At 48.7% G+C, this 23,882-nt stretch overlaps 13 protein-coding genes and 2 non-coding genes across 15 annotated transcripts; 8 read left to right on the top strand and 7 right to left on the bottom strand.

The window, feature by feature from the left end:
* Positions 1-58: 58 nt before the first annotated feature.
* YALI1_E35982g (uncharacterized protein) lies at positions 59-643 on the top strand (the record flags this gene model as incomplete). Its single annotated transcript, XM_504597.3, has 1 exon — positions 59-643. One exon carries the CDS (start codon positions 59-61, stop codon positions 641-643), a length of 585 nt encoding a protein of 194 aa, XP_504597.3.
* Positions 644-794: 151 nt separating this feature from the next.
* Positions 795-1,163, bottom strand: YALI1_E35971g (uncharacterized protein; the record flags this gene model as incomplete). Its single annotated transcript, XM_066094360.2, has 2 exons — positions 795-960; positions 1,108-1,163. The coding sequence occupies 2 exons, from the start codon at positions 1,161-1,163 to the stop codon at positions 795-797; spliced, it is 222 nt and encodes a 73-aa protein (XP_065950432.1).
* Positions 1,164-1,578: 415 nt separating this feature from the next.
* On the top strand, positions 1,579-2,221 carry YALI1_E35963g (60S ribosomal protein eL36; the record flags this gene model as incomplete). Its single annotated transcript, XM_002143052.3, has 2 exons — positions 1,579-1,594; positions 1,935-2,221. The coding sequence occupies 2 exons, from the start codon at positions 1,579-1,581 to the stop codon at positions 2,219-2,221; spliced, it is 303 nt and encodes a 100-aa protein (XP_002143088.1).
* Positions 2,222-2,768: 547 nt separating this feature from the next.
* On the top strand, positions 2,769-4,613 carry YALI1_E35955g (uncharacterized protein; the record flags this gene model as incomplete). The annotated part of the gene is made up of 1 exon (XM_504596.1): positions 2,769-4,613. One exon carries the CDS (start codon positions 2,769-2,771, stop codon positions 4,611-4,613), a length of 1,845 nt encoding a protein of 614 aa, XP_504596.1.
* Positions 4,614-4,832: 219 nt separating this feature from the next.
* On the top strand, positions 4,833-5,525 carry YALI1_E35934g (uncharacterized protein; the record flags this gene model as incomplete). The annotated part of the gene is made up of 1 exon (XM_504595.1): positions 4,833-5,525. One exon carries the CDS (start codon positions 4,833-4,835, stop codon positions 5,523-5,525), a length of 693 nt encoding a protein of 230 aa, XP_504595.1.
* A 146-nt stretch (positions 5,526-5,671) lies between these two features.
* Positions 5,672-9,445, bottom strand: YALI1_E35888g (uncharacterized protein; the record flags this gene model as incomplete). Its single annotated transcript, XM_504594.3, has 1 exon — positions 5,672-9,445. One exon carries the CDS (start codon positions 9,443-9,445, stop codon positions 5,672-5,674), a length of 3,774 nt encoding a protein of 1,257 aa, XP_504594.3.
* Positions 9,446-10,807: 1,362 nt separating this feature from the next.
* YALI1_E35870g (uncharacterized protein) lies at positions 10,808-11,299 on the bottom strand (the record flags this gene model as incomplete). Its single annotated transcript, XM_068283158.1, has 1 exon — positions 10,808-11,299. One exon carries the CDS (start codon positions 11,297-11,299, stop codon positions 10,808-10,810), a length of 492 nt encoding a protein of 163 aa, XP_068139259.1.
* Positions 11,300-11,963: 664 nt separating this feature from the next.
* On the bottom strand, positions 11,964-13,952 carry YALI1_E35843g (uncharacterized protein; the record flags this gene model as incomplete). The annotated part of the gene is made up of 2 exons (XM_504593.2): positions 11,964-13,843; positions 13,919-13,952. The coding sequence occupies 2 exons, from the start codon at positions 13,950-13,952 to the stop codon at positions 11,964-11,966; spliced, it is 1,914 nt and encodes a 637-aa protein (XP_504593.2).
* Positions 13,953-15,184: 1,232 nt separating this feature from the next.
* Positions 15,185-15,919, top strand: YALI1_E35831g (uncharacterized protein; the record flags this gene model as incomplete). The annotated part of the gene is made up of 1 exon (XM_504592.1): positions 15,185-15,919. One exon carries the CDS (start codon positions 15,185-15,187, stop codon positions 15,917-15,919), a length of 735 nt encoding a protein of 244 aa, XP_504592.1.
* An 855-nt stretch (positions 15,920-16,774) lies between these two features.
* YALI1_E35815g (uncharacterized protein) lies at positions 16,775-18,082 on the top strand (the record flags this gene model as incomplete). Its single annotated transcript, XM_504591.3, has 1 exon — positions 16,775-18,082. The coding sequence occupies one exon, from the start codon at positions 16,775-16,777 to the stop codon at positions 18,080-18,082; it is 1,308 nt and encodes a 435-aa protein (XP_504591.1).
* A 219-nt stretch (positions 18,083-18,301) lies between these two features.
* Positions 18,302-18,420, bottom strand: YALI1_E35798r. The gene has a single exon (XR_002432148.3). It is a non-coding gene; the product is annotated as a 5S ribosomal RNA (ribosomal RNA).
* Positions 18,421-18,424: 4 nt separating this feature from the next.
* Positions 18,425-18,510, bottom strand: YALI1_E35797r. The gene has a single exon. It is a non-coding gene; the product is annotated as a tRNA-Asp (tRNA).
* A 1,706-nt stretch (positions 18,511-20,216) lies between these two features.
* YALI1_E35780g (uncharacterized protein) lies at positions 20,217-20,765 on the top strand (the record flags this gene model as incomplete). Its single annotated transcript, XM_504590.3, has 1 exon — positions 20,217-20,765. One exon carries the CDS (start codon positions 20,217-20,219, stop codon positions 20,763-20,765), a length of 549 nt encoding a protein of 182 aa, XP_504590.1.
* Positions 20,766-20,857: 92 nt separating this feature from the next.
* Positions 20,858-22,390, bottom strand: YALI1_E35759g (uncharacterized protein; the record flags this gene model as incomplete). The annotated part of the gene is made up of 1 exon (XM_504589.3): positions 20,858-22,390. One exon carries the CDS (start codon positions 22,388-22,390, stop codon positions 20,858-20,860), a length of 1,533 nt encoding a protein of 510 aa, XP_504589.3.
* Positions 22,391-23,001: 611 nt separating this feature from the next.
* YALI1_E35753g (mitochondrial 37S ribosomal protein bS18m) lies at positions 23,002-23,688 on the top strand (the record flags this gene model as incomplete). The annotated part of the gene is made up of 1 exon (XM_504588.3): positions 23,002-23,688. The coding sequence occupies one exon, from the start codon at positions 23,002-23,004 to the stop codon at positions 23,686-23,688; it is 687 nt and encodes a 228-aa protein (XP_504588.3).
* Between the last annotated feature and the right edge of the window lie 194 nt (positions 23,689-23,882).

Genomic DNA, 23,882 nt, shown 5'->3' with positions numbered 1-23,882 from the left:
TAACCAACTGTCCAAAATATTTGATCGAACCTCAACATTATAAACATCAACAACTAACATGTCCAGGATCACTAAGCCTGGACAGAAAAAGACCAACGCAAACGCATCGGAGCTCAAGAAACTTCTAGCAAACCCTACACAGGAAATTTCCACAGCAAAACCGCCCCCACCATCAGTGGCGCCTCCTCCAGACGTCATCTACACCTTTACTGGATCTACAGCAGGAGCAGGATCCGGAGAGTTCCATGTGTATAAACACGCTAGACACAAGGAGGCCGAGCGACTGAAGTATATCAATGAAGCTGCTCAGAAGGATACCGAGCGTGACGAGTTTCTGAAACGAAGGGAAGAACAGCAGCAGAAGGATGCAGAGAAGACCAACAAAAATCGAGCAAGGAGGCAAAAGCGAAAGCAGGCAAACGCTAAGAAGCCGGTAAAGGCGTCCGAAGAGCCCAAGACTGATGTAAAGTCCCCTGAGGACTCCACACCTGGTCCTGAGCCTGAGGTGAAAGTTACTGATGCTGGAGTGGCAAAAGCTGAGCCCAAGGCCGAGCTCGAGATCAAGTCAGAAGCTATTGGGGGTCAGGAAGAGCCCGAGTCTCTATCCGAGGGAAAAATCATTGATGCGGATGCTGCTTTCTAGGCATAGACTGTGTGCCAGAGTGTATGGTATGTACACCACAGTAAGTACAATAGATAGACTAATTTTAAAAGAACCCATATTCAATCATCAATACAGGAGAATGGTTATTAGCTATGTACAATTGTTAGGACGAGAGTAATGGTTGCAACCACTACATCTGCTTGGTCTGGGTTCGATCATCTTGCTTGTGAGCTGCCCAACAGTCCTTAAAGGCCTTCATCTCGTCAGTGCACTTTCGCCAATCCTTGGTGTCCTGGTAGCAATCAGTGAGAGCCATATTCTCATCAGCACACCCGGTCTTATTGATGCGAGCGTCCCTGTGTTAGTTACAGTTGACCTGAATGATCATGGATCCTGTTAGTTGGCGTATTGGACTCAGGATGATCACAGGATGGCCAAGATCAGAGGCTCCCTCTCATACTCAAACAACCAATTCAATCTCACCCAGCCAAAGCAACACTCACCAAGCATCAGGTTCATCGTCGTCCTCAAATTCTTCCTTCTTAGTAGCAGGCTGCATTTGTGTGTAAGTGGTATGAAGTCTGTAGGATCGAGCAGTTATCGAGCCATACTGAACCTAAGTCAAGTCAGTGTCCGATTATGCATGCCCGAAAGCTTCCAGTACAGACCCACATGACAACACCAATGAATAGAAAAACGAGGCCCCTAAATGGTCTTGCAACAGAAAATTACACCAGTGATCTTACCATCTTAATGACATGATGAATTTTTACATTTTACTGACATTAAATCATCTCGACAGCAGTCACGTGACTTTTAAGTTTTACCCGGCCTTCCTTTTTGGAAACCCACTCAGACCAGGAAATAAGCTCTTACGTTCTCAATTCTACACGCACCCCGATTGGGACCATGCAAACTTCTCATCCTGATATTCTCGTCTTCTTTTCTTGTACAACTTCACGACACATACAAAAATGGCTACCAAGTCCGGTAAGTTATGACAGACGACGATGGGAGACGGAGCGAGCAGCATTGACGGATGGACGAGAACGTGATTTGACGAACAGGATGTCGACGAGAGAACATATTTGGTGATTGCAAAGGTCATGTGAGGACCACTCACTCAGAGTGGCGACACAACAACTGTCAGTACCACCAAGATGTTTGAAGGAAGATATGTCGCGGCTTTCTGGATGATGGATTGGCATTTGTTGTTGGTTCGTTGCCCACTCTGTTCGTCCACACTGGTTAGTCACTCAGTAATTCATCCAGGTCAGTGTCTACGAGCACATTGTTGACGAGACAACCACAAAATCAAAACTAACATAAGGAATCGCTATTGGACCCAACAAGGGCCACAAGGTCACTGCCCGAACCCCCGCCACTCGAGTTTCTCGACGAAAGGGTGCCCTCTCTAAGCGATCCGCTTTTGTCCGAGACCTCGTAAAGGAGGTTACCGGCCAGGCTCCTTACGAGCGACGAATCATTGAGTTGCTGCGAAACTCCAGTGATAAGCGAGCTCGAAAGCTCGCTAAGAAGAAGCTCGGTACTTTCGGCCGTGCTAAGGCTAAGGTTGAGGACATGAACAACGTCATCACCGCTTCTCGACACGCCTAAATTAGCTAGCATATGTATTAAAAGTATGGAAATACACCCAAAAATGTTTGATTTTTACTGTGGAGTCGTAGATCGCAATTTGTTAAGGAACTGATCTGAATATGGGTTGCAAGATGCCTCTCATCAATTTCTGTCGTGTGTAAAAGTTTTCCGAAGCGTCGTGTGGGACTATATCACTGAGGTCATCTTGGTGGGTTACAATAGGGAATAATGTTGGTCCATTGTGGGTAGTCGTACTGGTACTTGTAAGACTACAAGTAGCATTAAATTAAATACCAGTACGATACTGTATTCTTACTATACCAAGCAAAAACGCCCTAGTATCTGTCACTATACCGAGTCTTCAAGCTTACTAACAACTCGAACCTCCCTATCTGACTTTTCGTATGTACAGTATTTGTAAGTAGAGTTTCAAGTACATACTGTAACTTTACTGGTTGATCTGGAGGTGCATGGCCATGCAGCCCGTAGTCCCCCACATACCGCTCATAACCGGATACATCTACCGAAAATTCTCCGAACACTCAGTCGATTCCATCAAAGAGCAATGAACGTGCTGGTGTATAACGGTCCAGGATCTACCCCCGAGTCAGTCAAGCATGCCACCGAGTCTCTGCGAAAGTTGCTGTCTCCTTACTACTCTGTTCACAATGTCGACGCCGAGGTGATCAAGAACGAACCCTGGACTGAGAGCACCGCACTGCTGGTGATGCCCGGAGGAGCCGATCTGCCCTACTGTTCGGACCTAGGTGGACCAGGAAACAAGTTGATTCGAAATTGGATTCGAGCTGGAGGCAAGTACCTTGGTTTCTGTGCTGGAGGATACTATGGAGCCCAAAGGGTTGAGTTTGAAGAGGGAACTGATCTTGAGGTCATAGGAGACAGAGAACTGTCACTCTACGGAGGAAAGTGTGTCGGATCTGCATACAAGGGCTTTGTCTACGATTCTCATGCTGGTGCTCGAGCTGTGGGGGTGAACTGGAAGGGTAGCCCCTTCAAGTGCTACTTCAATGGGGGAGGAGTATTCGTTCCTGGTAAGGACATGGATACTGAAAACACTGAGGTGGTGGCAGAGTACTCTCAGGACACGGAGGTGCCGAACTCTGGACGCAGCGCCGTGGTCAAGATGAACGTTGGCGAAGGAAGAGCTGTGCTCAGTGGAATCCACCCCGAGTTTAATCCCAGCATGATGAAGAAGGGAGATCAGCATATTGATGCTGTTATTGAAGAGCTGGAGAACTTTGAGAAAGAACGATTGGCCTTTCTGAGACACCTGATGACTCTTCTGGGTCTCAAGACGAACCCTGACACTACAGACATGACCCTGACCAGTCTGTATGTCACCGGAAACGGAGTCGCGAAGCTTCTGAAGGATCTTGATGTCTCAGAAGAGAACCGAGTATTCTCCGCACCCAATGATACCTTCTTCTTTGGCGAGAAGCCTTCTGGCGACTCTAACCACACCCATGTCATCCCTATGGTTGGTGATGTTCCTGCATCTGAACTGACACCCCATTTCGACCACAAGCTTTACTACCAGAGCCTGCGGGCTCCTGAGCTTGGCTCCACCCTGCTCTATGGAGAAGTCCTCACCTCAACTTCTACTCTGTTGGACAAGAACTACAATCTGCTGCGACATCTTCCTAACGGTTTTACTGCTGTAGGTACTGTTCAGCTCTCCGGTCGAGGCCGTGGAAATAACGTATGGGTGAACCCCATCGGCGTGCTTGCTGTTTCTACTGTTCTAAGAATCAACTTCAACCCCTTTGGCCAGAACACTAGCATCATCTTTGTTCAGTACCTCGCCTCTCTTGCTATGGTTCAGGCTATCAAGAACTATGGCCCCGGCTATTCTGAAGTCCCCGTCAAGCTCAAGTGGCCAAACGATATCTATGCCGCAAACCCTGGAAGTGAGATGGTTGGGTCCACTGATGCCTATCTAAAGATTGGAGGTGTGATTGTCAACTCCAACGTATTCGACGGTCAGTACATGCTTGTTGTGGGCTGTGGAGTCAACGTTACTAACAGTGCTCCTACCACATCTCTTAACATGCTAATCAACTCCATGAACGAAAAGAATGGCACTACTCTGGAGCACTACCGAACCGAGGTGCTACTTGCCAAGTTCCTCGAGACCTTCGAGGCCATGATGGACGCATTCAAGAACCATGGCTTCTCCATCTTCGAGCCTCTCTACTATTCCAGCTGGCTTCACCAGGATGCCCAGGTCAGATTGGAGCATTATGGCAATGTCAAGGCCACTGTGAAAGGAATCAGTATGGACCAGGGAATGCTTCTGGTTCAGGAGGAGGGATCTGGCCGTGTCATTGAGCTTCAGCCCGATGGAAACTCTTTCGATATGATGAGAGGACTCCTTAAGCGTAAGGAGTGATTGTACAGATAACGATATTAATGACGTCATGTTTTGAGCTACTATACAAGGAGAGTGTACAATGTAGAGGTGTATGCAAGAATTTTGCAAGTACAAGTACAAGTACAAGTACCATGAACTTGTACTTAAGTATACTGGTATCTTCTCATCCATTATTACAAATAAACATCACGCTCGCTACAGTACAAGTATCTGTATACAATTTGGCTTCTGCACTTCATGAACTTTTGGTGGTTAAAGTTCGACGATGCAAGCACTGAAAGTCTTCGAAACAACATCTTCACAAACAACAGCATTACGAAAAACATGAGACTCAACGCAGACACCATTCTCAACGCGCAGTCATACATCAACCCCATTGGTGACCGAGAGTTGAATCTGCGTGGGCTGCAGATTCCGGTTATAGAGAACCTCGGAGTCACCGAAGATCATTACACGTCCTTGGACCTCAGTGACAACGAGATCCGTGTCATGGGAGGCTTTCCTCGACTCGAAACCCTTCGGACACTGCTGCTGAGCAAAAATCGCATCACACAGATCAACGATGTCAAAAACATCGCCAAGCTGGAGACTTTGGTTCTGACACAGAATGGAATCGCGACTCTGGGTGCATTAGAAAGCCTGAAGAGCCTCGTCAACCTCACAGCTATCACTCTTGATGGCAATCCCGTGCAGCACGTACCCCGCTACAGAAGCTACATGATTTCTATTCTGCCTTCTCTTCGCATGCTCGATTTCCAGCGAGTAACACAAAAGGAACGTGACGAGGCTGAAGCCATGGAGTTCGACGTGGTGCCTGTGACGGAAACCGACAACCTCAGCGCTGTGGACAAGGCTGAGTTGAGAGAGCGACTCAAGAACGCTACCACCATCCAAGAGATCGAGGAGATCGAGGCCATGCTGAAGGTCTAGACAAGATCCAGCCACTGCATCATATTTAACACCACTACTATTAGCATTGTAATATATTCACATTTGTACAATTATGCACTTGCACAAAACCCGCTACAACCAAGGGAAGATTAAGTCAGTAATAATTTATGTTCTATGTAAATCTCCTAAATAGAGGAGGTTTCAGCTCGCGCTCTGATGCTCATGGGATCGCCGCCGTAGGACTCAAGAGCTGGATGAATCTGGGGAAGGGGGAGTGGGGCAGTTGCATGATTGAGATGTTGAGTATCTCGGGCATTCCTGTACGACTGCTCGGTTCGATACAGAATATCTAAATGCATCAACTTGCGCATGGGCTGGGAAAACTCAGGCAGACCAATGTTGAGATCCTGATGCTCAATTTTGTTGCCATGGAAACAGCTATGACAGATGTCACCTTCATCGGTCTTTCGCCAGAAAGGCGAAACCCCAACGCTGCACTTGTGGCACTTTTTGTTGAGCTCCGGTACGTCTGGGGGAGGTCGAGGGTCGTGGTTAACGTCGTAGATTAGCTGCATTGCAAGTGAGGCATCGCTGGCACACTTTTTCCACTGAGGGTCAATCTTGTACTTCTCGATGAAGAGTTGCAATGCTGTCTTCCCAAGCTTCTGATCCGTTTCAGCAGGCAGAATCACCGACTGAGGAGCATGCCAATAACAATAGGTAGTAGCACACATACCACCTCTTTTACCATTGAACTCCACCAGGGGGTAACCGGGTCGAACCTCACTCTCAGGAAGCAGCTCGAATCCAAACACATAGTTGTGTCTGTGAGCACATCCTGCATGGTACTCCATACCGCAACATCGGCAGTTGATGCAGACACCCACCCCCGTCTTACAGATGAAACAGATGCCAGTTCCACTGTGTCGCACATCTTGAGCAAGACCAAGAACAGGCTCCAGGTTGGGGGTACCAAAAATGAGTTTGTTGTTCCAAACACTGCATCGGATATGAGCCCAGTGGTTGTGCTCAGTTCGCTTGAGAGGGTCGGGAGGGTACTGCTTACCATTGGGCTCGTTGTCATTGTCCCTGATAGGACACAGAACACACTGGTAGTGCGTGTTGACATTAGGCTTAGCATCATTGGTACATAGATCGCAGTACCATCCTCCAGACATCAACTGGGGCTCCTCGGCAGTAACACCATAACACTCTCGATGAACACACATCTGACACCCCGAGCAACTGAGAATCATACGCTCATTGGAAACACCACAGACGTTGCATGCATCCTTCAGAACTTTTCGAAAAGGAAACTTTCGGGGAGGAGGAGGGGTCTTGTCACCCTTAAACACATGGCCAGGGCGTTCCCTCTGTCTGTAAGACTCGGTGGGCAGGTTTGCACTCAGAGTCGTGGAGGCAGAGGCAGGCTTGACCTTCTTTCTGGCCTGCTCCTCGGTCTCCCAAGATCGCTTCTTCGACTCTCGATCCTCCTTCTTGATCTTTTCATCTTTGGCTTTCTTTTCCCGTTCCTTTCGCTCCTTGTCTCGCTTTTCCTTTTCCTTACGTTCTTTGTCTCGTCGCTCGCGATCCTCCTTCTCTTTACGATCCTTTTCTCGTTCCCGGGCCTCGGCTCGTGCCTTGCGTTCTCGCTCCTCTTCGGCCTTGCGCTCCTCTTCCATGCGCTGCTTCTCTTCTCGTGCAGCAGCAGCAGCGGCCTCACGGGCAGTGGGAATGTGAGGAATAGGCACAGGAGTAGCAGACGTAGCTGCAGTTCCAGTGGACTTCTTGCGGCCACCCTTCTTGGAGCAGCTTCGTGCACGCTCCTCGAAAATGCCTCGTGTGTCGTCCAGAAGCTCAGCCTCAACCTTCTTTGCCCACAACTTGCCTCCTCGAGCAATGAGCTTGCGGTTGATATCATCAGAATCCTCCCAGATAACAGCATAACGTCTCCACAGTCTGGCACATCGCTGACACAAAGCCTGAACCTGATTGCCTTCGTCATCTCCACCTCCAGGGGCACGTTTCCAACAAGGAGAATTGGTGGTGAGACAATGCTTGCACTCAAATGACTTCTTCTGACGAACAGCCTTGTTGACATCATATGCACTTCCATCACTGTCGTCGCCGATATCAACCTTGGGCTTCTTCTTTTTCTCCTCCTCTGCAGCCCCTCCCTTCTTGTGCTTTCGGCCCGGATAATTGCCCCAGATCTTACGACCACTGGGAGACTTCTTCCAGTTGTAGTAGTACCGAACAACGTGGCCAGGGGTCTGTGTACCAATCTCCAGCGTGACAGGATGTAACTCACTTCCGTACTTTGACACTCCCTCTTCAAACCGACGCTTGTCTTCAGCGCTGAACACGGGCTCATCAATGCTCTTGACAGTAAGCTTGTTGACTGCCTTAAGAGCAACAGCAGGGTCAAAGTCAGCATCCATCAGGGCCTTGAGACACAAGTCAAAGTAGTTTGGTGTGTCATGTCGAACACCCAGCTTCTTCGCGTGAGGGGCACACGACTCAAGGAAGTTCTCAATGAGCATTGGATTCTTCTCTTCAGCCCGAGCACCGGCCTCACAGTCCCACATGAGTTTGACGGTATCGTCCCCTCCTCGGTCAATGTATCCGATTGGCCGATCTTGAATCCAGGGCTTCTCAGGGTCAAAGTTGAAGCCATCATCATTCTTTTTCTTACCACGCTTCTTGACAGGAGCATCTCGGAATGGACCAACGTACTCCACTGGCTGGCCAGGCCAGTTATCGACTACAGCCTGATGCTTGGGACCGAGACGAGACACGGCTCGAGGATAGATTCGATCATCAACATCGAGAACGTCCTCAATTTTGGCATAGACACCGAGATATCGGAACGGCCACAGCTGAAGTTGATGCTTCTGCTCATCCGATAATGAATTGTCCTTTCCGAACGCCTCAGCCAGCTCTTCATACCTGCTTCTGTGCTTATCGGGAGATGTGGAACGAGACATTGATGGGCTCGTTTCAGGCATGACCTCCGCTGCAACCTCTGTAACTTCAGGAATGACATCGTCGAAAAACTCGCCCTTGGCCTCTTTGAGACGCTTCTCTACTTTTCGATTGCAGGCAGCACACGACCATCCAAAACCTCGGGTGGGCTTCTTGAACAACGGCGGAGTAACACACATCATGTGGAAGTTGGTTCTGCAATGAGCACACTCCACAGAGTCGTCCGGCGAACTCCAGTTGGAGCAGGTAACACACTCCTTAGGAGGCTCACAAAACTCCTGCTTTCGGTTGATCTCCATAATGGCGTATTTGAACCGCTCGCATAGGACCTGGGATACTTCCTTGGGGATGTTGACCATGGTATGGGTGGGCACAATTTCGTAGAACCGCAGAATGTACCGGTCGTAAAATTGTGTGAAGTAGAAATGGTTGGGCTTTGTACGGTAATCCTCAATGTCGATAATGTCTGTTCTGTGGGTGACAATGCACTTGCCCCGCATGCTCTGTAGAGAACAAATGTCAGAGTGCATGGTGGCGTATAGAAGACGACTATCAGCAACATGCTTGGAAATATCCTTGGGTCGGTAGAACCAGTTGACCTGGAACAGAAATTGTGATGCAGGGTATTTTTGTCGGGGATTCAAGGTGCTCCAATGCTTGTCGGTGTTGCCATCTGTGACTGTAGGGTTCTCCTCGTTGATGACAAAGTCCATAATACGACCAATGTAGTAAGGCTCACCAGGAGGCTCAGAAACAATGTAACAATGGTCGCCTGGAGCATATGTGGTTCCCGAGGTCAGATGCAGTTTTCCTCCCTTGATGTACGCGTCCTCCAGATCCAGCACACCTGTGAGGGCGTCACTGGGATGCGATCGAGGCTGCCAGTTGGAGGGGACGATATCATGCCCTACCCCATTTGTAGCAACGTCTGGGGTGGTCTGTTTGGAGGTCTTTTTACCTTCTCCTTTCGGCATCTTGGCCGGCGATTGTGTGGATGATGCAGATGATGGTGTTTGAGACTGCGGGGTGGGCTTGGTTTCCTCTTCCACCTCCCCCTCGAAATCCTCCTCTAAACTCTCATCATATATCTTTTCCGAGTAATTTACCACCTTTGTGGTTCGTCTTCGCGACACTGTGTTAGTTTATGGTTTGTCATATCATGCATGTGAGCCAGACATAATAATGGTTTTGTCAATATTGGGAGGTAGGACGTGCATGGAAAATGAGGTGCGCGGAGCGGTCCGAAACTGGCCCTCTAACAGAGCAAGAAAAGAGACGGTAGTTTTCTGGCCGAATGGGGCGCAAACACAACGTCTAGCCTCAGAAGACAGGATCACTCGACAGGGTACCCGCAGAAAAGGAGCGGAAAAAACTTCTTGCGAGACGGCCTAGAACATGGGCTCCCCCAACACGCGCTTGTTGCCGAACACAGGGACACCAGTGTCCCATGCTTTGAACCATATAGATCAGGTGTCATCAACCATTTAGGGTCTTGGTGATAATTTGGAGGAAAACGACAAGATGTTCACCTCGAACGAACACCACACACAAGGGCTGTAGATGGCAAAAAGAGCTGGGCGACGTATGGATCATTTAATAGGGAGTTCCGGCGGCACAACCACTTGACCCGGCATAAATCGCTCCCTCTTGATGTGGCATAGTATCGCATTCGTAGTCGTGGAGGTTACACAGCCTCTCAGTCCTCCCAGATGGTGATGATGGCGACATAAATATGAGTAGGTGTACCGAGTGATACCTGTGACGCAGTTCCGTTTGCTCCGTGTGTTCCCCCCAATCATTGGTGTCTGGTTTTGTCTTGCTCTCCTCCCGTAACACCCTCCTGTTGGCCACCCCCTTCTGGGGGATTCTCTCCATGTTGGCGTGGATCATCCTGGGCCAATCGAGAGCCCCGAAGCCGCCAGATGATTGATCTCTGGAATTTCCAGCTTCCGCACGGCCCCTTCGAGCCGGCAAATACTCACTTTCTTCTCGCTCTGGCGTGACTGGTGGGTAGTAAGATGGAAACTTCACTGGTCAGAAAAACTCTGTTGATGGAAGCGGCAAGGCAAGGACTTCACATTATGGAAAGCTGAGATATTTTATGCTGTTTAGACGGCAGGAACGAGGACGATTCACGTCGACCCAATTCACTTTGTATAATTCGATGTATTTCTCATCCTTTTCAATGTGGGCGACCCTCGTTGTGAAGGGACGGTAAAGTGGGGCTACTTGAGCAGAATTCTCCGATTTTGAAATCGAAAGCTTCCAAAGGCGTCAAATCGACGTATACTATAAGGAAATGGGCCGTATTACCCGTTATCATTCGTTGCCCATGTTCATCTTGCGACCATCCGCGCAGTGAGGGCCCCCAACATCACACACGCACACTTGCATGTTGTCGGGAAGTCCGGATGTGACAGCAGTGTGACATGACCATATAATGCCGCGGAAGAGCTATTCTTTTCGCGCCGGTCGAGGTGCCGTAACCCGGCGCAACGAAACATCTTCTCATTTATCAAACAACCGTCTGTAGGTTCCGAGACGGGCGTTATGTAAGCAGCTCGGGGGTGATTTTTCATTGTCGGATACATACAAGCCTTGATTGACACCAAGTCTAATTCGTGTGCCAAAACGCTCGAACCTTGGTCGGCAGGGTGGGCTGCTTTCTGCGATAGGAAAACAAAACTTCCATAGCAATTTCCGCAGGCCTCCCACCCGAAGAAAGAGCGTTTTTTTCCCCCGCTCATAGCATCACACGAATCTTCGCTCTGCATATCGAGCAAAGAGAGGAACAGAAACGACCGAGTCACCAAATCGGTCCGAAGCATCCTCCCCCAAGTGGAGGTGGGTGATTGAAGTTACATATTCCTGTAGACGAACATAGAAATGTCAGAAGAACCACGATAAAAGTACAGTAGCCCTTTGAACCTCCTTGTGTTTCAACTATATATCGTTCCATCTTCCTGTGTTATTGGCTGATACAGATAACCAGCGGGACAACGGATAGTGAACATGAACGGTGCACAACCAAACCAGCTACTGTAAACGAAAGACATCCCCTACAGGCCTTCAGTGCACATCAAGTTTTCACTACTCGTACCGGTAAGAGTACCAGTAATCCAGTCTCAAGGGCACATGTCAGTGAGCCCTAGCCCATTATACCCGCTATTATTAATGCCTTTTGGTCGCTAGACTGTATATTTACAATTAACACGCTTAAGTCTGCCTCTGTTTCCGTCTTCCTTATACCTTGTGGCATACCCGGTCCGAGATCCTTAACCCAACATTAACATTCACAGGCGTCACTATTCACAAGGTAATTACTGTAATTACCACTCTACTTTGGCGTAGGTTATATGGTGCAGAACAGCTACACACAATTGGGTTTATGCACACCCGATGACTTTATTGTCCCAATACGACAACCAGATTACATTCAATCCCATGTACATGCTCATGCTGTTATTCTAATTAATTAAAAATTGATATATACTATCTGCCCTCTCTCCACACTTCGTCGTAACTGGGCAATCCGTCGCCCTCCTGAGGAACAGGGTCCACCATGGTAGCATCGGTGGAGTAGGTGTTCATGGTTGAACCGGTGGTGTGCACGGTGGTTCCCATGGAAGTACTCGTTGTGGTGGACCCAGTGTGATGTGGTGGCACTCCGAGGCTTGATGAGGGGCCACCAGTGTTGGTAGAAGTTACTGTTGAGCTGGAGTACCCAGCAGGTCGAGGGGTGTGTGAAGCATAGCCTCCGGGACCTCCAGGGGCAGGAGTGGAACCAGTGAACGATGACGTACTGGAGGAGGGTCTACCAGCCGAAGACAGCGCACCAGAAGATGGACCAGCAGAGGAAGAAGGACCAGGGACACTAAGACCCTGAGCCTCGGCCATAGCTGCACTCTCTTCCAGAGCAGCCTGCAGGCTCTGTTGGTACTCTCGCTCCTCCATGTCTGCATAATGCTGCTCCTGACGTCTCTTCTCTCCCAATGGGTCAGATGCAGGTTGGGGTCGGTTGGGTTTAGGTGGTGGCATCTTCTCCGGTGGGTATCCCGAAGGGGGTCCTTGCGGGCGAACCTTCTCAGGAGGATAACCTGCAGGAGGACCTCCGCTCTTCTCCGGAGGATATCCAGGGGGAGGAGCAGTCACGGCAGCAGGGTTAGGAGAAGTAGGCTGTCGTCCCTTGTAGTTGCGTGATCCAGCACTGATACCAGACCAAATGTCCTGGGGCTTTCGTAGCTCAATGACCTCAACGGGACCGTCGTTGAAGCAAAAGGCAGCAGAGACCTTCAGTTCATAAGCTTTTGCAATGTTTTGTGTAGTGAACGTGGGCGACACATGCGAAGGGATTCGGGCGTCCTTGTAAATATTAGGATCGATCAGAGCAGCCCTGAGACGAGGCTGTCCGGGAACAGGAGTGGCCTTGTTAAGCGGCACAGTGTAGGGCAAGTTTGTGGCGTTGAAAATGACCTCCTCGTTGAAGAATGTGTGTTCATACTCCTCAATGGCAACCTGGCAAGTGGTCACTAGAACAATGGTCAAGCCCTTCAGGAACAACCGCTGTTGAGGCGGAGGCTGATCGAAGACGACAAGGAACTTGAATGGGAGAAAAGGAGCGGCCTTGGCAATGACTGGGCAAGACATCTGAAGCTCGAGGAAGAAGTGCCAATGCGGAGTATCGCTACCTCCTCCCGAACCAAACATCTTCTTGAGGAAACCTCGGTTGTCATCGGGTCGGAATCCAGCAAGAGTCAGGTTGTGATCTCGTCGGATGAACGAAGTCCGCGACATTTCAGCACTGTTCAGAGGTCGAGGATCCAGAGGAAGGAAGAGAAAAGCGTCGTGGTTTCTCAGGTTGATCTTGAACACTGAGGGACGTTGGACTGTCACCTTAATGAAATAGTCGATGCTAGCTGCCTTTCCGGCAGTGGGAGCCATACTGGGAGGCAGTCTGTTACAGAAGGCGTGTCCATGGTCAATGTCATCGATGAACCGACTGACACTCTTACCCTTGAGCAGTCTAGCTCCTCGAGCTTGGTCAGGAGTATCTTCTGGAATCTTGAATCGGAATTTGTACTCATATGTACCTGCACCGAGGGTCAGCTTTCCAGAGGTCACTCTTGATGTCTTCGGATCAGGGAAAATGACCTGTTGAATGTGCAGAAAAGTGACGGTAGCTTCCTTATCCTTATCCTTGTCCTTCTTCTTGGCTCGACCCTCGGCATTGACGCTTCCGGCAGGAACCACAATTCGAGCCACACCTTCCAACTTGGCTACAATCTCCTTGATGGTCTCATCTTGGTTTAACTTGACCACTGCCGTGCCTGAAATAGTGTCACCATGTGAATAGTAGCGTTTAGGGTCATCGACTTGGTTAGTTGTGGGAAACTGATTTTGGACGGAGATTCAGTTTCTCTCGGCGGAGATTCTCTGTTCATACTCACGTCTGACCTCGACTCGGCTGCTCGAAAAACTCATGAGTGATGGGTCAAAGTGACCGTGCATGAGATAATGCCCATGTTTGTCCCAGGGTTAGGGACTGAGTAATACGAAGCTATGTACTGTGGAGAATGTCTTGCGCCAACAGGAAGGATTTCATGTTGAGCAAACAGTATATAAAATACAAAGAGTGAGTTGGGTCTATATGAAGGATATCAATTGCGTATGTAGATATATATTCAGTCTTTGCCCTTCGTCCTCGGCTGCGAATACTGGTATTCATTTTTGCCACTCTGTAGAGTTTTTACATCCATGGGGCGCAGTATGGAATGGCCTAAAACAAGCGGCGTGGTGAGTTGCGCCTTTATATGGTTAAGTTCATCCTAGTGTAGAATTCTGAGTACTGGAACACACAGCCATCACACGACCGGGGTAGCTCCGTGGATTTATTGCACAATTACCGAGTCGCGACCGAATCGCGTGCCCTACATCACGTGGAGATTAAAAAAGGACTGAGGAAGGCCCATACATCACTCCGGCACTCCCTTATCTCCCCTTCCTTGTTCTAATCCTTTGATTAGAGTTGAGCTAATCAACGGTAATGATGTCAGGGTTCGGTGTTTTGAGCGAACAGCCAGACTTCTATTTATGGTGTCATGTGGGCAGTCCAACGGTGTGGGGTTGGCATCGCCTCAACTTTCACTCCCTCCTGCCTCATCCTGCGGTTCATTCGTGCATCCATAATTACTGCCCAATATTATCATTCCGCATTTAATGGTTAACTCAAGGCCGAGTCTATTGCCGCCTGTGCTCATTCTGCAACTACAGCTACATACATACTACTTATGCACAACACCACGTAGCTACAGTAAAAGCACAGTACGCACAATGTACTGTAGAGCCCATGACAACTCACGCGTCGCATACCCAGATTTGAATCTCCACGATACTTCACGTGAGTTCGAATGGGACCGCAAATGAGGACGCAGACGCACTACACAGATCCCGAGCCAGGTATTTTGGCTCAAAAATGCGTGTGCCCCATTGGTGATATGCATGGCGCCCCACATGATGGCAGCCCCACGGTACGTACTGGCTGGTACTGTACTGGAAGGTGTTCTGTGAGGTCGAATTGCCACAAAGTAGAGCTGTCTGATGGAGGAAATTAAATGTAGACATATATAGACACACGAGGGAGACAAATAACTAGAGAACCTCACACACAATCATACACACCACACGCACTCCATACGCAGTACACCGCATTTCCAATGAACGACACAAGACTCTTGTGCACTGATGGTCACGTTCACACTTCGTCCAGAACTATCAACGAGAAATGGCAATGGGTCAGCTTCAGACTCCAGTCTACCTATGATGGTTTTTTTGCCCAAGTGGACTATCCAAAGATCTGGGTTCATGGGTTTTTGTCCTGGATCTACAGAAACACTGTTTCCGCTTACGATACTCTAGACGTGTATTCGGGCATGCTTATGATGGCTGCAGAATCTATGAAGCACGACCTCTTCACGTGTCTGGAGGATGTGTTGGTCGGGTGGGATATCAGAAGTGGCTCTGAAGCAATTCTCATCTGGGAGCGGGCTTCCATAGCGTCATCGGCTCGAGTTCAGAACTACATCGTTGAGTACGTCAAGGCAGACCCTCTTCTTGTGTTTGCAGATTCGGGCTTCTACAGCTTACCTTCCGAAATGAGAAGCCTGCTGTGCAAACGGGTCAGCGATAGTCGTAAGATCAAGACCCAGCGGTCCGTATATCTCAAAAGCGAGGATTCAGACGATGAAAGCACCGAGGCTCTCGAGGCTCTCACTCTCGACGGCCTCACAGCCACTCCATATGGGTCTCATCGTGGTGCTTCTACCATGTCTGTTGTCAGAATCCCCAAATCCAACTTAGCCGGAAACAAAACTTCGGGGACAGGCAACCCAGCGAAAGCCAGTCACAAGAAGAACATGTCGGTACCAACAAACCCTGCTCCGAGCTTGTGAACACGGGAAGTGTGGAATCTCCCGTTCACCTCCTACTATTTGTAGCAAACTGCAAAGTGGTGCCCGAGGAGAATGTGAGGAAGATTCGACAAGAGTTGAAGATTAGAGCGGAGATCGTGGAGGCAGCCGAGAAGGGAACGAGGGCATTAGAAGATGCAAAGGCTAGGGTAGAGGGCGAGCTTGAGCGGTTAAATGCTACAACATATTTATTCAGTAATAATACCTATTTCATAGCACAACTAACGCGTAGTATAGGTGACTGTAAGTGGCGGTGATAGAAGACGTAGACAACAAACTTCGAAGAAATTTAGCCTCCTGCTAAGCCGAGGTTGTTCCTGAACGACAGGACAGAACGGGAAATTCTGACAATATATCGTGTATGATAAGTTGCTAATCATTTACACAGACCATTATTTACTTCGGGTGTATCAAACAAACAGTCATTGACAGCTCCCATGCGATGGCCAACACTACAAGTATATCGCTCCACAATTTTCCCATCCCTCGTGTTGAACCTTGGACCCAGCAAAGTTGGGATGCCTCTAAGATGCTGCTACCAGAGGTTAACTGATTCCATGGCCGCACATGGTGACGTCATCAACGAGGAAAAGTCGATATTCTCGAATTGGAAAGTTGATAAGTCAACCAACCATACTATTAAATCATTTTAATCGTTCTCCAAAACCTCACATAAATGCCCCAAACGCCCCATGAAGCTCTCCAGCCCCCAACAACTCACCCTAACCCAAAGCATAATTGGTAGCAAGTGTGACCAATCTCTCCACATTATGGCCTATCTCAATCTTCACACATCACTATACATTTGTCACCACATATTGGGATCATACAAAAAAAATGGAAATCGCACAGAAAGCCCACCTCGCCGCCACGGTGCTGAAAACCGTGTCCAACGATGACCGAACTGCCACCCTCAAAATGGTCCACGATGCTCTTCGAGAGGCCAAGGACGAGGTCATTGCTGCCAATGTCAAGGATCTCGATGCTGCTAAATCCGCCAACCTGTCTCCTTCTCTCATCAAGCGACTCGATCTGTCCACCGGCGACAAGTACGACTCCATGCTGCAGGGTATTCTCGATGTCGCCTCTCTCGACGATCCCGTTGGAAAGGTGACTCTCGCCCGAAAGCTGGACGACAACCTTGAGCTGTACCGACTCACCTGTCCCGTTGGAGTCCTACTCGTCATCTTCGAGGCCCGACCTGAGGTCATTGCCAACATCACTGCTCTTGCTATTAAGTCTGGTAACGCTGCCATCCTCAAGGGAGGTAAGGAGTCTCTGCACTCTTTCACCGCCATTGCCAAGGCCGTCACCAAGGCACTGGAAAAGTCCAAGGTTCCCCCCGGAGCCATCCAGCTCATTGCCACCCGGGACGAGGTCTCCTCTCTCCTGTCCCAGGATCAGTACATTGACCTGGTCATCCCCCGAGGCTCCAACGAGCTCGTCAAACACATCAAGGACAACACCAAGATCCCCGTCATGGGCCACGCCGACGGTATCTGCGCCATTTACGTCGACCAGGACGCCAATGCCAAGATGGCTGCCGATATCGTTGTCGATGCCAAGACTAACTACCCCGCTGGATGCAATTCCGTCGAGACTCTGCTGATCAACGAGAAGGTCATCTCCGACAAGTGGCCCACCGTTGCCTCTGCTCTCGTGGACGCCAACGTCGAGATTCGAGCCACCCCCGAGCTCATTGAAGCTCTTCCCGCTGACCTCAAGTCCCACTGCAAGACTGCCACTGAGGAGGACTTCAAGACCGAATTCCTGGCCCACATCATCGCCGCCAAGTCCGTGCCCACCGTCGAGGACGCCATGGCCCACATCAACTCCCACGGCTCGTCACACACTGACTGTATTATTACCGACAACGAAACTACCGCAGGCAAGTTCCTCAAGGGTATCGACTCTGCTGGAGTCTACTGGAACGCCTCCACTCGATTCGCTGACGGTTTCCGATACGGATTCGGCACTGAGGTCGGTGTTTCTACCAACAAGATCCACGCCCGAGGCCCCGTTGGACTCGAAGGTCTGGTAAACTACCAGTACATTCTCAAGGGTAACGGCCAGATTGCCGCCTCCTACCTAGGAGCTGGTGGTGACAAGCCTTTCAAGCATGAGGACCTTCCTCTTGAGAACTAGACGGACAAGTCTTGGATCACATAGAAAATGACATGGAGTATGATGGGGTTTGATATTTGACTACAGTACATTCCATACATACCAGTACATACCGTACATTGTGAAGTACGTACCGGTGTACTTCTACTATTGTAGCCACTGTACGATTGTGTCAGTAGTGTCTGGCTTACTCAACTAATAGGTGTATAAACCAAAAAATACCAGCCTCAATTGAAAAAAAATTACAACACCCAGGATTCTCGTATGGTCTCCCACTATAATACTAACTAGGCTCTCTGGTGCTTGACTATGGCTGATCGGACGGGAAGCCGTATTTTCACCAAGATATGGTCGTAACCGAAACTCCGCAACGGAGAATTGAACTCCGGTCCCCCGCGTGCTGGTATATACCTGACAGGCGGAAATTCTAGCCACTAAACTATTGCGGATATGTCTGTGTAACGGATCGGTGATGGGTCAATCCTCAAGATATCCCTAGGTACGAGCAGGAACCGCTCGTCCTACTCTACAGAACAGTACACCAATAGTACGAGCTCCGGAAGTCGTATAAACATAACTTAACTTACATATATTGTGAGTGGTGGCTATATATACGGCATCTTCAACCCTAAACTCTGTAAAGCACGTCACCTATCCACGTGACCCTGCCACGCGATACCAAGTATTCATCCCATAATGACACACTCATGACGTCCGGAGGACGTCATCATCGTCCAGTCACGTGCCAAGGCACATGACTAATCATAACACCTTATGACTAGCTTCTGAATCGTTACAGTCTGGAAAATTCATTATAAAACACGCAGTTCTAAGACCGAGTCACGTGATACAAATCATCATTAAACCTGGATGTTGGTGTGTGTGTTGGAACCAATATATATATTTGCAGTCGATTGATTAATTGTCTTTTGATTGGTTATAGAAGCTGAATGAATGGTAAATTATCAGTGAATATATTTTCGGACGTCCTCAGTGTGTTATATTGCATGATTTACGGTATCCACGTTTAGATGGAGCGCGAGAGAGTCCCATGGTTCAACATCAGGTTTTAAAGTATGTACTGTATATGCCTCACGCAATATTGTGCTTAAAGATACAACCAATTATGCGAGTCAGCCCATCAGAAATACAAGTAGGGTAAAACAAGATCATTTGTACAATTTTTGACTACACTGTCGACTTGATGAGCTTTTGTTCGGCTTAGTAACCGGTTGTACAGTGAGCTTCATTGAAGTCAATCGAGTTTTAAGATAAATATTTACAGCGTATAGTATGATATATGGAAAGTCTTGTTACAGTATCTTCCTTGATCAGTGAGTTTGACACGATCAAATGCACAAAGAGTACGTATTACAATCTTCCAGCGTACAACATTGCTCTACCCCAGTCTATGAGGCTAAGGGGTACCCATGATATTGATCGCAGAACAATGAGATACTTCGCTAATATTTCTCTCAATGCACAGGAACCTTCCCGTTGCACCGCTGATACGCAAAACTTCAGAGTTTTGCATGTAGGATTATGCGTGTGTGGATGTTTGAATGCCCAAATAGGAAATATTTCGTTGCGATAATAACCTTATATAGGCTGCAAATGAAGAGCAATGTAAGTAAATGGAAAAGTAAAAGGCATTGTGGCATCATGTTTCTGAGCATGCCAGTATTATGCTATTCGAGTTGATTAATCTCTACTTGTAGATGCAAAGACAAAGACACATCGATAGTTTCTGAGTGAATTGACGTATATGTAATGGTGTGTTTTACAGCGAGATGCTGGTTCTTGACCTCGATACGTTGATCTGATTTTGTGCATATTGGTTTATTACTTGTTACAGTCGTAAAACGAGCATCTGCATGCATGCCCGATAATTACTATTTCGGTAAACCAATGAACTTATCACCAGACACCTGTTGTTCTCTGTTAGGTCATGCCAGCCGCTCCATTACTATCATGCACCAGTAGGGGATCTTGGCGACAATCAGCTCTGCCACACCGTAAAAGCAATGAGAACAAGAGACACGGAAGAAATATATAAACACCATGGGAGCCCTTCCAATTTATCATAAACCAACAGTCTCTCAATACCAATTAACCAACCAACCAACCAACCAACCAACCAACCAACATTATTCCAATGAAGTTCTCTACTATTGCCCTTTCAATCATGGCTGCTGTTGCCATTGCTGCTCCCATTGCGCAGGAGCCTGCTGCTGAGGTCCCTGTCGCCCCTGAGGCGCCTGCGGCTCCCAACATGGACGACCTCCCCAAGCAGCTCCAGGGTCTTCAGGGTGTTCTTCAGAATGTCCTCTTCACCAACGATAACGAGCAGTTCTTCATTGTCGAGGACGACGACGGCACTCGATCTTTGCTCATTGTCGACACTACTCTGATCGGATCAGAGGGTCTTGCCAAGCGAGAGGCCAACCCTGAGGCTTGGCGATGGTTCTGGCTGCCTGGCTACGGTGAGCCCAACTGGAAGCGCGATGCTATGCCCGCTGACGTCGATAAGGAGAAGCGTGAGGCCAACCCTGAGGCTTGGCGATGGTTCTGGCTGCCTGGCTACGGTGAGCCCAACTGGAAGCGCGATGCTATGCCCGCTGACGTCGATAAGGAGAAGCGTGAGGCCAACCCTGAGGCTTGGCGATGGTTCTGGCTGCCTGGTTACGGTGAGCCCAACTGGTAAATCGACCTTCCAGACCGGCAATAAGGATATGCGGGACATTCCATAGCGTCAACACTGGTAATTCTTTTAATATATTCCAATTCTGAAAAGGATCAGAAGTTTTCAGTCTGGACTTCCTCCTTGGACTCCAGTTTAGATCCTTGTAAAATCTTCTCTTCAGGTAATTGGGATTCGATCTTGTGTTTCTCTTTTGACTCTCCTTTCTTCTTCCTAATATCAATGTCGACAGTTTCTTGAACTCCTTTGGGGTAGAAGTCTAACATCGCACAGTAGTCCAATAGGGTCTTACCAGGAAACGGACGAATCTCCATTGGAAAGTTCGCAACGAAGCGTCGGTATTGAACATCCTTCATCGTAGGGGACATTGTTTTGATGAATCCACTAAGGTATTCAGCTACAGAATTTAACCCATCACGCTCCTTGGTAGACATAGTGTTAAGACGTTCGGGGTTTGCCAAAAGCTGAAGCACGTAGTACCACATGACACCAGCAAACAACGGGTATCTGAACTTCATGGGAACCTTCGTTCTGACCTCAATGCCAGCGATATCAATCTGAGTCTTCATGTTTAGAGGAGTGATGAAGTTTCCACCGACCACTAGAGAGTCCTGAGGGGAATGAACTGCGTGGATCCAACCAGATGGAATGTACATGGTATCACCAGGCGACAGATGAACGGTGTAAATGTCGGAGTCAGGAGACAAGACATCAGGCAGAAATACCACATTCTGGTCAGCGGAGAGACACCATTGGGAGTACGCTGCAAGGTTTCGCGCTGTTGGTCGAATGAACATGAAAGATTTCCGCCCTTTGAGAACATGGTAGAACACAGAGGAGCCTGCAAAGTCGATATGGAAGTCTGTGAAGGAGTCCTCCACGCTCATTAAGGCGTACAGAGACACTCGAGGTTTGGATTCCCTAGCAGCGTCAGTGTTTGTCGGCCATACCCTATCCACCAAATCCAGTTCACGGACCAGGGTAGGACGAACAATGGTCTTGCCTAGCGCGGAGGCACTGATCTCGAGTGATATGACATTGAGAATCGTGTCCCGACCTTCAATATCTTCGTAGTACTCTGTCCACTTCCCCATGTTCCATCCTGGAGATCCATTCTGAGACACCACATTGATGACCTCAACAGGAGACTCCATACCCACAGCCTCCGCTACTTGTCTGACGGTAAGATCTTCTGGGATATACATACCAAGGGTGTCCTTGTACTCTTTGGGAACGATGACAGGCTCATTGAGGCCATCTGAGCTCTGTGCCCAATCCAAAGTCAATTCTGTGCCTGAAACCCGTTTGAAAGGTTCCTTGTTTTGCGCTGAAGCAGCGACGTCTGTAAACCGCGAGCTGTGGACGTGGCGAGTTCTTAAACTCATGTCAACATTGCCAGAATGCATAGCCGCGTAGTCGATGTCGATTTTCTTTCGTTTAGACTGACGTTTGTAGAGGGATGGGCCCTTTGTCTTCGTGCATGTTGGACAATGGTACTTGGCGTAGGATACGGGGTCTGTTATGCTGACGCACACGTCATGTACCCATCTATCACAGCCATCGCATTGTGTCCACTGCTGTTTATCCTTGGTGGAACTGCTGGTACAAAAGTCGCAACGGTTGGGCATGTTTTTGTGTGGGGTATCATGTGATCGGGCCAGAAGTTGTGAAATTCGCGAACTCTATCCAGCTCAGAATCAGAGTTTGTAGGTGCAAGCGATGACTTGACATCATCACGAAACCACTTTGAGGGACAGTTATGACAATGTGGCGACTAATGTGAATATTCTGCCTTGGGATACTTTCCAGATGTTACTATTGGAAACCATATTGTGTTGGCGCAATAATAGGGAGAGGAAAGGTAGATCTAAAGAAATACACAATCCGTTTATCACTAAAGTCTACTGGTAGCTGTTCTGCGGGTATAAGGCAGGCCGTATTAGCGAATCCTAGTAGATAATTAGAAGAGAAGAGATATCAAAAGTACAAGTACGATAGTATCATTGTTTATGAGCTCTGATGTTCCCCCCTCAATTCCTTTGGCGTCGACTAACACACTGATCAAATACACCCCACCCCCAATACCAGGGTTACCCTACATTACTGACCTGTGATCAGAGGGCAGCATGCGTTTTGTTAACAAGAATGCTACGAGCAGCCTCTCTACAGATGATGAGCTCGTCCCACTCCGGATGCTTCTCAACAGGCGGCTAAGAAGTCGTATCCAGATTATATCTTAATGCCGACCCTTATTCCTCATTTACTGTATAAGGTACGAGTAGTCGGGGATGTCTCTTACATGTCTCTGCTGAGTAAGCAGAGCCAAAATCTTTCAACCTTCTCCCACAGTTCGCCCATTCATACAAGCACTACACACAACAAAATGCTCAGAACCATTCGATCGGTCCGATCTTACTCCACAGAGGCTTCGGCTGGCGCCGCCGCTAAACGAGTGATGGGACGAGGAATGCAGCAGCAGAAGGGCCAGCAGAAGGGCCAGCAGGGCCAGCGAACCCGCCCTAGCTTCATGCTCAACACCAAGTTCACCAAGGGTCGAAAGGATCAGGCTCAGTCCGACAACTATCCCAAGATCAACAACACTCTGGTTCCTAAGTTTGCTCTAGGTCAGATCTACACCCCCTTCAATATGACCGTGAAGGCTGCCACCCAGAGCAAGACTGAGGGTGCCCAGAAGGTGGATCAGTTCAAGGAGGCCAACTTCGATCCCGTCAAGCTGTGGAAGGATCGAATGTCTCTGTCGCACTACGTTAACTATTCTGGTGGTATTTCCGGAAGTCACACTCACCACCTGAGCAAGCAGTCTCACAAGAAGATTTCCAAGGCCATTCGACGATCTCGATGTGCCGGCATCATGCCCTACCTTCACAAGGCTCCCGAGACCCTCAAGGGTCGAGGTGGCATGTAAAATCTGTATATAACGCAAGGTGGCAATAAATTAAACATGATCATACTGTGATGGATATCTGCCGGTTAGGAAAGGGATCGAGGCTGGAGAGGCGGAAGCATCTCATCAACGATGGCGCGAGACATACTGTAGCTAGCTCTGTGAGCACCAGATATGATTCTTCACAGATCAAATGCACATACAACTTGTATTTG

Source organism: Yarrowia lipolytica, chromosome 1E, assembly GCF_001761485.1.
Source record: "Yarrowia lipolytica chromosome 1E, complete sequence".
NCBI classification, from domain to species: Eukaryota; Fungi; Ascomycota; class Dipodascomycetes; order Dipodascales; genus Yarrowia; species Yarrowia lipolytica.
Note: the sequence above shows the minus strand (reverse complement) of the source record. Positions and strands in the feature narration are given on the sequence as shown.